General features: G+C 46.2%; 1 protein-coding gene across 2 annotated transcripts in view; it reads right to left on the bottom strand.

Annotated features, from left to right (window-relative positions):
* RNF13 (ring finger protein 13) overlaps positions 1–13640 on the bottom strand; it is a 322147-nt gene that overhangs the window by 238376 nt on the left and 70131 nt on the right. Inside the window, exons 2-3 of one of the 2 annotated variants that reach the window (XM_063916030.1) lie at positions 12321–12437; positions 11051–11310 (exon numbers count right to left, since the gene is read on the bottom strand). Coding sequence is in view for 1 of the 2 variants with exons in the window: in XM_063916028.1 (XP_063772098.1) it covers positions 12321–12329 (9 nt within the window). In the remaining variant the exon portion in view is untranslated. The remainder of the gene's footprint in view (positions 1–11050; positions 11311–12320; positions 12438–13640) is intronic. The other variant, XM_063916028.1, reaches the window with a different exon arrangement.

Raw genomic sequence — 13640 nt, 5'->3', positions numbered from 1 at the left:
TGTAAATTCGACAACAGCTTTTAGACAGTAAATTCGTCATTTTCAATCCGCCACACTTTGCTGGCGGAATCTAATAAAAAAAATGTAAAAACATGTTTTTTTTTCGTGTTTTTTTTTTGGGTAATAGCATATCTATTTATATTAGAAGGGATTAGGTACTTGGTTTGTCTATTTAGGAGGCACAAGTATTATTTATATATTTTTAAAAATATTATATATATTTTATTTTTATTTTTAAATGGAATGGTGTAAAAATCATTAAAAAAATAATGCGTGGGGTCCCCCCTCCTAAGCATAACCAGCCTCGGGCTCTTTGAGACGGTCCTGGTTGCCAAAATACGGGGGGGGGGGGGGGGAATGACAGGGGATCCCCCATATTTTAACAACCAGCACCGGGCTCTGCGCCTGGTCCTGGTGCAAAAAATACGGGGGACAAAAAGAGTAGGGGTCCCCCGTATTTTTTGGACCAGCACCGTGCTCCACTAGCTGGACAGATAATGCCACAGCCGGGGGTCATTTTTATACAGCGCCCTGCGGCCGTGGCATTAAATACCCAACTAGTCACCCCTGGCCGGGTTACCCTGGAGGAGTGGGGACCCCTTCAATCAAGGGGTCCCCCCCCCAGCCACCCAAGGGCCAGGGGTGAAGCCCAAAGCTGTCCCCCCCCCCCCCCATCCAAGGGCTGCGGATGGGGGGCTGATAGCCTTGTTGAAAATGGAAGAATATTGTTTTTTGCAGAAGAACTACAAGTCCCAGCAATCCTCCCCCGCAAGCCGGTACTTGGAGAACCACAAGTACCAGCATGCGGGGGGGAAACGGGCCCGCTGGTACCTGTAGTTCTAGTGCAAAAAAAATACCCAAATAAAAACAGGACACAGACACCGTGAAAGTATAACTTTATTACATACATTCCGACACACATACTTACCTATGTTGACACGCCGACTCTGGGCTCGTCTCCAATGTCGACGTCCGGGGTACCTGAAAATAAAATTATACTCACCTGATCCAGTGTCTGGTTCTTTTATTGTAATCCACGTACTTGGCAAAACAATAAAACGCATTAACCCGAACCAGACAGACTGAAAGGCGGGTGACCTCACCGCTGACTGCAAAGTTCCCACCATTGAAACTAATGGAGGGAGCTGTGCGATGCGCTGTCTGCCAGCTCAGACGCGCAAAGCCAATCAGGAGAGTGCCACGAAGTGGCGCTTCCTGATTGGCTGAAGGGACCTTTCTGTGACAGGAGTCACGGGGGGTCTCTGCATTCGGGGAAAGGGGTCCCATGTGTAAACATGGGACCCCTTTCAGTCCGTCTGGTTCGGGTTAATGCGTTTTTTTGTTTTGCCAAGTACGTGGATTACAATAAAAGAACCGGACACTGGATCAGGTGAGTATAATTTTATTTTCAGGTACCCCGGACGTCGACATTGGAGACGTGGCCAGAGTTGGCGTGTCAACATAGGTAAGTAAGTATGTGTCGGCATGTGTGAAATAAAGTTGTATTTTCACAGTGTCTGTGTCCTGTTTTTATTTGGGTATTTTTTTTGCACTAGAACTACAGGTACCAGCGGGCCCGTTTTACCCCCGCATGCTGGGACTTGTAGTTCTTCTGCAAAAAACAATATTCTTCCATTTTCAACAAGGCTATCAGCCCCCCATCCGCAGCCCTTGGATGGGGAGGGAGGGGGACACAGCCTCGGGCTTCACTCCTGGCCCTTGGGTGGCTGGGGGGGGGGGGGGGGGGGGGCGACACCCCTTGATTGAAGGGATCCCCACTCCTCCAGGGTACCCCGGCCAGGGGTGACTAGTTGGGTATTTAATGCCACGGCCGCAGGGCGCTGTATAAAAGTGACCCCCGGCTGTGGCATTATCTGTCCAGCTAGTGGAGCCCGGTGCTGGTCCAAAAAATACGGGGAACCCCTACTCTCTTTGTCCCCCGTATTTTTTTGCACCAGGACAAGGTGCAGAGCCCGGTGCTGGTTGTTAAAATACGGGGGATCCCCTGTAATTTCCCCCCCCGTATTTTGGCAACCAGGACCGGCTCAAAGAGCCCGAGGCTGGTTATGCTTATGTCAAAGTCGAAAAATATCATGCTACACGTTGCCATATATTCACCCCATGCGCTTGCCCGCTGCACGTGCACATTCTCTCCCGTGCGAACGCATACTCGCAGTTGCGTGACAGCGCCTCCACGGCCGTGCGCTCGGTATGTGCATTTACGGTAGAGTTTGTGTGCGTCTAGCAGGCGACTCAATCGTTACATAGTAAATCCAAATAGTATGTTTTATAGGTAATGTTCCCCTTAATAATAACTGAAAGTTTGTTTAGTGTGACTGGTCAGTGGACAGAGGAATTCCTCTTTGCATGATACGAAGGGTCAGATAGGGTTTGAGCAGTGGTGTTTGGTACCTAACTAAAGAACATTTTATTAGAAACAATCCGGTGCTGGTTAGGTAAAGATTAATCGCTCCTGCGTATAGTTATGTCTATTAGTAGTTTCTGGACATTTACTATATTTGCGGTTCATTATCCATGCGGCGGGAATCCTGAGATTCCCTCCCACCTGAGCAGTTCGATATAGTCACAGCCCACCTGTTCAAACCAACCTATGACCTTTTGTTATAGTGCGGGGAGACATTCCTGTGTCCAATGAACAATGAGATTATAGGTCCCTTTGTAGTATACTGAATGTAGTGTATATAAGGCAGCCAGTCTGGGCCAGTTCAGTCTACTCTCCACAACGGTTTTCATCATTGACTAACTAGAGAGCTGGTACCAGGACTGCGCAGCGATCATTCCCAGTGTGTAAGTTCTTCTCTGTAACCAACTTGTTCTCTGTTTGTATTTTGCCACGTTCTCTCTTTTACTCTTTCTCATTGTATGTTATTGTTTGCGATTGTGCCGCTATTGTATATTTATGTGTAGTTATTCTGTTAGATATTGATGTTAGCCTGTAGTGTATAAGATGTTAATTGTATTTTTTCCCTTTTGATATAACTAAATCACGTTAGTAAAGGTTTTGGAACCTTAGCAAGGTATTGTGTGTTTATTACATTGCTGAGGGTATTCGGAGCGTCTCAATCGCTCAAACAGCTTTTATATTAACAGGGTTAAGAAGCGTTATATCGCTACAGTATTTCAGTAGTTAGGTTTACAGTATAAGCTCAATCTTTCAGTGTGTTGCATACAAGGTTTACTGAGTGTCATCCCGTGAGCGTCTGCGCCGCTCGTGTTCCTCTTGTGGACTCGGCGTCCGCTACGCTAGTAGCGTAGCATTACGGTAGTCGGCCGCCTATAGCGTGCTCGATACCAAGCGTAAAGCTGTGAGCGAGCGTGCCGCTCGTGCGTCTCGACCACGGCCTAGCGTCTGCTACGCTAAGTGCGTACCCTTACGGTACCCCGTACGCCCATTGCGTACTATTTCTCTTACCAATTTATAGTGAATGTTATAAGATAAATATTTAGCTTTATCACTTAGGATGGGGGACCCCACGCAATTTTTTTTCGGGATTTTTAAAGTTTTTTGACCATTTTTAAAAATCGGATCAAAATCCGTCAAATCGGACGTTTTTCGACAGCGGGACTGTCGAATTCGTTTTTTATTGAATATGTCGAATTCCGGCACCCACCTGCCGGAATTCGACGGTCGAATTCTGTCGAATTTAAAAACGGTCGAATTCCAGCTGGAATTCGACCGCAATTGCATATACCCCACAAAATGACAAAAAAAAAAAACCCACAAAAAAACTGCACAACAACCACACTTCCTTCGCTCAACAGTGGGAGATTAACCACTACATATTAGAATGATGCGTACTAAATAGAGGTTCTCCATTGCATTTGTGTTGACAGAAGGCACAGTTTAGTAATGTCGAGCACACAATCTTTCCCTTAGAATTTGACAACCATGGAGTTGCAGCGTGTATATTTTATTTTTAACTCCATAGTAAACTCTACTCCCTTCTCTATGTTGTGCTTAGTCTAATGGTTAAAATAAAACACAATTTCAGAAAACTTGTGTCCACTGCATCATAGAGATGGAGGATGCCAGAAAGGAAATCAATTATTAGCATTGAACCAGGATCCGCAGCCAATGGATCCTGGCCAAAGCTATTTATAGGCTAACCAAATGTCTCTGCTCCCGTCCGTACAATATACAGTACCTTAGAGGGAAAATAAGAATTTACTTACCAATAATTCTATTTCTCGTAGTCCGTAGTGGATGCTGGGGACTCCGTCAGGACCATGGGGTTTAGCGGCTCCGCAGGAGACAGGGCGCAATAATAAAAGCTTTAGGATCAGGTGGTGTGCACTGGCTCCTCCCCCTATGACCCTCCTCCAAGCCTCAGTTAGGATACTGTGCCCGGACGAGCGTGCATAATAAGGAAGGATATTGAATCCCGGGTAAGACTCATACCAGCCACACCAATCACACCGTACAACCTGTGATCTGAACCCAGTTAACAGTATGATAACAACGAAGGAGCCTCTGCAAAGATGGCTCACAACAAGAATAACCCGATTTTTGTAACAATAACTATGTACAAGTATTGCAGACAATCCGCACTTGGGATGGGCGCCCAGCATCCACTACGGACTACGAGAAATAGAATTATCGGTAAGTAAATTCTTATTTTCTCTAACGTCCTAAGTGGATGCTGGGGACTCCGTCAGGACCATGGGGATTATACCAAAGCTCCCAAACGGGCGGGAGAGTGCGGATGACTCTGCAGCACCGAATGAGAGAACTCCAGGTCCTCCTCAGTCAGGGTGTGCCCCTGACCAAGTAGCATCTCGGCAAAGTTGTAAAGCAGAGACCCCTCGGGCAGCCGCCCAAGATGAGCCCACTTCCTTGTGGAATGGGCTTTTACTGATTTTGGCTGTGGCAAGCCTGCCACAGAATGTGCAAGCTGAATTGTACTACAAATCCAGCGAGCAATCGTCTGTTTAGAAGCAGGAACACCCATCTTGTTGGGTGCATACAGGCTAAACAGCGAGTCAGATTTTCTGACTCCAGTCGTCCTGGAAACATATATTTTCAGGGCCCTGACAACGTCAAGTAACTTGGAGTCCTCCAAGTCCCTAGTAGCCGCAGGTACCACAATAGGTTGGTTCATGTGAAAAACAGAAAACACCTTAAGGAGAAATTGAGGACGAGTCCTCAATTCTGCCCTGTCAGAATGAAAAATTAAGTAAGGGCTTTTATATGATAAAGCCGCCCATTCTGACACACGCCTGGCTGAAGCCAGGGCTAATAGAATCTTCACCTTCCATGTGAAATATTTTAATTCCACAGTGGTGAGTGGATCAAACCAATGTGACTTTAGGAAACTCAAAACAACATTGAGATCCCAAGGTGCCACTGGGGGCACCAAAGGAGGCTGTATATGCAGTACCCCTTTTACAAACGTCTGAACTTCAGGCACTGAAACCAGTTCTTTCTGGAAGAAATTCGACAGGGTCGAAATTTGAACCTTAATGGACCCTAATTTTAGGCCCATAAACAGCCCTGTTTTCAGGAAATGTAGGAAACGACCCAGTTGGAATTCCTCTGTAGGGACCTTCTTGGCCTCACACCACGCAACATATTTTCGCCAAATGCAGTGAAAATGTTTTGCGGTTACATCCTTCCTGGCTTCGACCAGGGTAGGGATGACTTCATCTGGAATGCCCTTTCAGGATCCGGCGTTCAACTGCCATGCCGTCAAACGCAGCCGCGGTAAGTCTTGGAACAGACAAGGCCCCTGCTGGAGCAGGTCCTCTCTTAAAGGTAGAGGCCACGGTTCTTCCGTGAGCATCTCTTGAAGTTCCGGGTACCAAGTCCTTCTTGACCCATCCGGAACCACGAGTATCGTTCTTACTCATCTCCTTCTTATGATTCTCAGTACTTTTGGTATGAGATGCATAGGCGGGAACACATACCCTGACTGGTACACCCACAGTGTTACCAGAGCGTCCACCGCTATTGCCTGAGGGTCCCTTGACCTGGCGCAATATCTGTCTAGTTTTTTGTTCAGGCGGGACGCCATCATGTCCACCTTTGGTTTTTCCCAACGGTTTACAATCATGTGGAAGACTTCCCGCTGAAGTCCCCACACTCCCGGGTGGAGGTTATGCCTGCTGAGGAAGTCTGCTTCCCAGTTTTCCACTCCCGGAATTAACACTGATGAGAGTGTTATCACATGATTTTTCGCCCAGCGAAGAATCCTTGCAGTTTCTGCCATTTCCCTCCTGCTTCATGTGCCGCCCTGTCTGTTTACGTGGGCGACTGCCGTGATGTTGTCCCACTGGATCAATACCGGCTGACCTTGAAGCAGAGGTCTTGCTAAGCTTAGAGCCTTGTAAATTGCCCTTAGCTCCAGTATATTTATGTGGAGAGAAGTCTCCAGACTTGATCACACTCCCTGGAAATTTTTTCCTTGTGTGACTGCTCCCCAGCCACTCAGGCTGGCATCCGTGGTCACCAGGACCCAGTCCTGAATGTCGAATCTGCGGCCCTTTCATAGATGAGCACTCTGCAGCCACCGCAGAAGAAAACACCCTTGTCCTTGGAGACAGGGTTATCCGCTGATGCATCTGAAGATGCGATCCGGACCATTTTCCCAGCAGATTCCACTGAAAGGTTCTTGCGTGAAATCTACCGAATGGGATCGCTTTGTAAGAAACCACCATTTTTCACAGGACCCTTGTGCAATGATGCACTGATACCTTTCCTGGTTTTAGGAGGTTCCTGACTAGCTCGGATAACTCCCTGGCCTTCTTCTCCGGGAGAAAACATCCTTTTCTGGACTGTGTCCAGAATCATTCCTAGGAACATTAGACGTGTCGTCGGAAAAGCTGCGATTTTGGAATATTTAGAATCCACTCGTGCTGTCGTAGAACTACTTGAGATAGTGCTACTCCGACCGCCAACTGTTCTCTGGACCTTGCCCTTATCAGGAAAGCGTCCATATTTCTTTTAGGAAGAATCATCATTTCGGCCATTACCATGGTAAAGACCAGGGGTGCCGTGGACAATCCAAACGGCAGCGTCTGAACTGATAGTGACAGTTCTGTACCACGAACCTGAGATACCCTTGGTGAGAAGGGCAAAATTTGGACATGTAGGTAAGCGTCCTTGATATCCAGTGACACCATATCGTCCTGGTTCGCTATCACTGCTCTGAGTGACTCCATCTTGATTTGAACCCTTGTATGTAATTGTTCAAATCTTTTAGATCTCACCGAGCCGTTTGGCTTCAGTACCACAATATAGTGTGGAATAATACCCCTTCCCTTGTTGTAGGAGGGGTACTTTGATTATCACCTGCTGGGAATACAGCCTGTGAATTTTTTCCCAATACTGCCTCCCTGTCGGAGGGAGACGTTGGTAAAGCAGACTTCAGGAACTTGTGAGGGGAAGACGTCTCGAATTTCCAATGTACACCTGGGATACTACGTGTAGGATCCAGGAGTCCACTTGCGAGTGAGCCCACTGCGTGCTGAAACTCTTGAGATGACCCCCCACCGCACCTGAGTCCGCTTGTATGGCCCCAGCGTCATGCTGCGGACTTGGCAGAAGCTGTGGAGGACTTCTGTTCCTGGGAATGGGCTGCCTGCTGCAGTCTTCTTCCCTTTCCTCTAACCCTGGGCAGATATGACTGGCCTTTTGCCCGCCTGCCTTTATGGGTACGAAAGGACTGAGACTGAAAAGACTGTGTCCTTTTCTGCTGAGATGTGACTTGGGGTAACAAAAGTGGATTTTCCAGCTGTTGCCATGGCCACCAGGTCCGATGGACCGCCCCTTTATACGGCAATACTTCCATGTGCCGTCTGGAATCTGCATCACCTGACCACTGTCGTGTCTATAAACATCGTCTGGCAGATATGGACATCACATCTACTCTTGATGCCAGAATGCAAATATCCCTCTGTGCATCTCGCATATATAGAAATGCATCCTTAAAATGCTCTATAGTCAATAAAATATTGTTCCTGTCAAGGGTATCAATATTTTCAGTCAGGAAATCCGACCAAGCCCCCCCAGCGCTGCACATCCAGGCTGAGGCGATTGCTGGTCGTAGTATAACACCAGTATGTGTGTATATACTTTTTAGGATATTTTTCAGCTTCCTATCAGCTGGCTCCTTGAGGGCGGCCGTATCTGGAGACGGTAACGCCACTTGTTTTTATAAGCGTGTGAGCGCCTTATCCACCCTAAGGTGTGTTTTCCAACTCGCCCTCACTTCTGGCGGGAAAGGGTATACCTCAAATAATTTTCTATCGGAGGAAACCCACGTATCATCACACTTTAATTTATCTGATTCAGGAAAAACTACAAGTAGATTATTCCCACCCTACATAATACCCTTATTTGTGGTACTTGTAGTATCAGAAATATGTAACACCTCCTTCATTGCCCTTAACATGTAACGTGTGGCCCTAAAGGAAAATACGTTCGTTTCTTCACCGTCGACACTGAAGTCAGTGTCCGTGTCTGTGTCGACCAACTGAGGTAAATGGGCGTTTTTACAAGCCCCTGACGGTGTCTGAGACGCCTGGACAGGTACTAATTTGTTTGCCGGCCGTCTCATGTCGTCAACCGACCTTGCATCGTGTTGACATTATCACGTAATTCCTAAATAAACCATCCATTCCGGTGTCGACTCCCTAGAGAGTGACATCACCAATACAGGCAATTTGCTCCGCCTCCTCACCAACATCGTCCTCCTACATGTCGACACACGTACCGACACACAGCACACACACAGGGAATGCTCTGATAGAGGACAGGACCCCACTAGCCCTTTGGGGAGACAGAGGGAGAGTTTGCCAGCACACACCAAAAACGCTATAATTATACAGGGACAACCCCTTATACAAGTGTTTTCCCTTATAGCATTTTCACATATGTAATCATATCGCCAAATAAGTGCCCCCCCTCTCTGTTTTAACCCTGTTTCTGTAGTGCAGTGCAGGGGAGAGCCTGGGAGCCTTCCTCACAGCAGAGCTGAGCAGGAAAATGGCGCCGTGTGCTGAGGAGAATAGGCCCCGCCCCCTAAAACGGCGGGCTCTTCTCCCGGAGTTTGTGAGATCTGGCAGGGGTTAAATACATCCATATAGCCTCAAGGGCTATATGTGATGTATTTTAGCCATAAAAAAGGTATAATACATTGCTGCCCAGGGCGCCCCCCCCAGCGCCCTGCACCCTCAGTGACCGCTGGTATGAAGTGTGCTGACAACAATGGCGCACAGCAGCAGTGCTGTGCGCTACCTTATGAAGACTGAAAGTCTTCTGCCGCCTGTTTCTGGACCTCTGGACCTCTTCAACTTCGGCATCTGCAAGGGGGGTCGGCGGCACGGCTCCGGGACGAACCCCAGGGTGAGACCTGTGTTCCGACTCCCTCTGGAGCTAATGGTGTCCAGTAGCCTAAGAAGCAAATCCATCCTGCACGCAGGTGAGTTTACTTCTCTCCCCTAAGTCCCTCGTAGCAGTGAGCCTGTTGCCAGCAGGACTCACTGAAAATAAAAAACCTAACTTAAACTTTTATTCTAAGCAGCTCAGGAGAGCCACCTAGATTGCACCCTTCTCGGCCGGGCACAAGAATCTAACTGAGGCTTGGAGGAGGGTCATAGGGGGAGGAGCCAGTGCACACCACCTGATCCTAAAGCTTTTATTATTGTGCCCTGTCTCCTGCGGAGCCGCTAAACCCCATGGTCCTGACGGAGTCCCCAGCATCCACTTAGGACGTTAGAGAAAGCTATATTAGTATTGTACCATATAAAAAGGAGTTCTCATCTAGCCATTATGAGAAAGTGTTCCAATGCCTTCTGATTGACAAGAGCCTGTTTTTAGCTGCGCTTGTTGAATGTCACTAGACGCTGCTTCACAAGGTCAGTTCAACAGAAAGCTAAAACAAAGGGATTTCTGATTTATTTATGTCACAGGCTCCATGGAATTAAAGGTTATGTAATTGCTCAATCAGCTGTTTTCTTACTGCAATAAAGGGCTTGTGTATAGAAGGGCATTGTGACAATGCCCACATTTATTTTCGGAGCTCAAAACATAAAATAATAATGCTACAGATTGTATGTTCTGTTTACAGTACATAAAAAAAAAACAAAAAAAAAAAACAGACAAACCAAATTAAATATAAATTCAAAACTGCTGCTTTATAGAAAAGGTCACAATATATACAATGTAACCACAAAATGTAATCTAGAGATTTATTGAAGGGAAATTTGAAAACATTAGAAGCAGTTCATATAAACACAGAACTTGAGAAAGATGGCCATCGTCAGAGCAGGAAGTGTGACTATTATTAGTGTGACTAATACTGTACTCCTCCCATTGGTTTTATCGAAAACACGCTACTTCCCCATTTGGATTACTGACCGAAACTCCTGAAAGAACAGTGTCTAAAACAATCGTCTGCATTTGGTTGAGAAGAGCATAGATTATCTGCAGTGATTCCAGGAAAGTGCTGCAGAAGCGAACATACAGTGGTGCGTTACATCCATAGGTCTTTAAAAAGGATGTGCAACCTTAGACAATGTGTGTACAAGACCCGATGTCTTCCGTCAGTGCTGCAAGTAGGGCTAATGGAGGATGTCACTGACAACACGCGGGAGTGCACATCATCAGCGAAATAGCGGGTTACACATTAGATGTTGTGCCCAATATATCAATCCATTCGCCGGAACGGACGACATATCATCTAGTGTGTACCCAGCTTAACTTTGAGACTGTACTGCACCAGCAACACAAATTGTACAGAAGCATATTCCCCCTTCCCACCTGCATAAAATAAATAAATCATGGTCGGGGGTTTTCAACTTCCTAACAGGCCCAGCCAGTTAATTTCAAGAAAAGCGGAAGCGACATATGAGGACTTAATACAATAATGCAGTCTAAACAAACAGGTTTGGGAGCTATTCTAATATCTCTCTTGATGTTCATTGTGAAGCCACCAGAGGTACTAATAAACCATGACAAGGATCAATCACATGTACAGTATATTTATATGCTTTGTTAACCATGGCTGAAATGTATTTAAACCATACTTGCCTACAATTCATACATCCCATCCAGGAGACAGGAAGGAAGGTATGAGAAGAAAAGGCTGGTGTGACTTCATGACAATAGTCACACCATCAGGTCGGAGGGGACAATGTCTCATGTGTATCCCAAGACAGTAATCAGCTAGAATTTATACTGGATGAAACACAGCAGAGATCGTGGATCCTTTGACAAATTCCTCCTTGCCTCATTTTAACATCTTCAACAGATCTAAAATCCCATGGGCCAACAATCTTCATAAAATTTCCCTTGGGATACACAGACACACAATAAATAAGCAACAAAAGAATAGTGACAACTGTTTGGGCGTTAAACAGTCCCGATTAGATGGGATTTTTAGACGCCCAAACAATTGAATTCCCCCCAGTATGATTCTATGGAAACCAATTCAATTGTTGGTCGCCCCAGCTGCAACCCGATGGCACCATACAGCCAATTGTTGCTCTGTACGGGCAGGCACACAGCTGGGCTGGTTTGGCCTTATGTACTAAGCTTTGAAGAGATATAGCATTTTAGTCGACTGGCTGGTACTTTCTCTCTACACTTTATCACTCTCGAAGGCTTAGAACGGGATGCGGTTATGTGACAGACTGCTGGTCACAATACCGACGGCAGGATCCCGTTCGCTGAATAGCCTGCCGGTCAGCATGCTGACCTAACAGAGACTATTCCCACTCGTGGGTGTCCACGACACCCATAGAGTGGTAAAAGACCCTGCGGCGAGCGCAGCGAGCCCTTAAGGGGCTTTGTTGCGCTCGCTCCCCCCCAATCATAACAGCCAGGATCCCAGCGTCAGTATGGTCACCCAAACCCAGCCCCCCATGGTTATTTAGCATACAGATGTGTCCTCCTACATCTAGGATCAAGATCCCGTGCACCGTGAGATGCCTTGCGATAGTGACAGTATTCTTTAGTGTGATGCTCTGGGGGGGTCCTTCGCTGGATCATGTTTTGGGGTTCCCTGCATCCCGGATGTTGGCCCCATAGTGTTAGGGACCTGCTCGACAAGAGGTGACCTGGACGATTGGTGGGCAGGCCAATATCATTGGCCAACGATATACTAACAACCTCTTATGATAGATTCTAATTTATTATATTGAAATGTAATGATCACATAGTGCATCTGCACCCCCTTTGTCTGTGTATACAAAAACACGAGACAAGGTAAAAATGGCAATGGCCAAATAGGCTTACAGTCTAAGAGGTGTGGGGAACACACGGTAAGATAAGGAAGTGGAATGAAGGGTTATATACTCACCCGACCCATAAAGTTGATAGTACCACAGTAGTTAAGTCTTCAACAGGACTCCAAACACCGCAGCTAACACAGTCGCTGTTCCATAAATGACCTGGTCAGTCAACTGATAGATGGGAGCTGCACAAGAACAAAAAGGAAACACACAGTAAGAAACGGTCAAGCCACAAAAAATAAATGCACATCACCAGATCCAAGTTTCACATTCCAGGAACTTGACTAGTTAATAAATGGTAAAAGATAAAACTCTGAAAGTCACATAATTCATAGAAAATCCAAGAGACATGACAACATACAAGCCCATATGAGCAGATAATCAGGCGACAGCAGACAAAATGATATGATCGCGATAAGTGAAAATCTCAAACGTAAATCTAAAAAATATTGAATCATTGTAATAATGCATCATTAAAAACTAAAACTTATATCTTTATCATTGCCTATGGGCTTGCTCATTTGTCAGATGATTTTGGTTAGGGAGTCAGCGTCTTTTCCCATTGATCAGTTAGTTAACTATGCTCCATTTACTCCAGAATGATCGATTTTTGGTCTCTTACTTCCAGATATTAGCATCCCAAGAGACATTCAGAAACTTCTATTAGATTACACACATGGATTCAGAATTCCCCACCAACCCTTGAAATGTTTAAGGAGACGCTCTTTATTTTCCATATGTACTGGTTGGAGGCATCTCTCCAGAAGAATGCCCACACCTAAAGTTCTTTGCCACTTGGGTGAATGTCATAGATGTACTTCCAACATCTACCAAAGAGGTAATATATCTAGTTGCTTTCATCATACTTTGTGGTATGAGATCCACATATTTCTTCAATACCCTCAAATTTACTTTAAGGGATATATATTTGTTTAGATCGGTTCCAAAGTCTTTCCAAATCATGTATCTTTTAGTAATGTGATGGGTATGGGACTCAGGGTCGACACCTAATGGTCGACAGTGAGTAGGTCGACACAGCCATTAGGTCGACATGAGTTAACAGGGGGGGGTTGTGTCGTTTTCTTCATAAAGTGACCTGAAACCCCAATTAGTGCACAGTGTCCCCTCACATGGGTAGGTAGGTTTAAAATCTTATTTTCTCTAACGTCATAGAGGATGCTGGGACTACGAAAGGACCATGGGGATTATACCAAAGCTCCCAAACGGGCGGGAGAGTGCGGATGACTCTGCAGCACCGATTGAGTAAACAGGAGGTCCTCCTCAGCCAGGGTATCAAACTTATAGAACTTTGCAAATGTGTTTGACCCCAACCAAGCAGCAGCTCGGCACAGCTGTAGTGCCGAGACCGCTCGGGCAGCCGCCCAAGA

Source organism: Pseudophryne corroboree, chromosome 4 (genome assembly GCF_028390025.1).
Source record: "Pseudophryne corroboree isolate aPseCor3 chromosome 4, aPseCor3.hap2, whole genome shotgun sequence".
NCBI lineage: Eukaryota > Metazoa > Chordata > Amphibia > Anura > Myobatrachidae > Pseudophryne > Pseudophryne corroboree.
The sequence above is the reverse complement of the archived record's forward strand: the minus strand, read 5'-3'. Positions and strand labels throughout refer to the sequence as shown.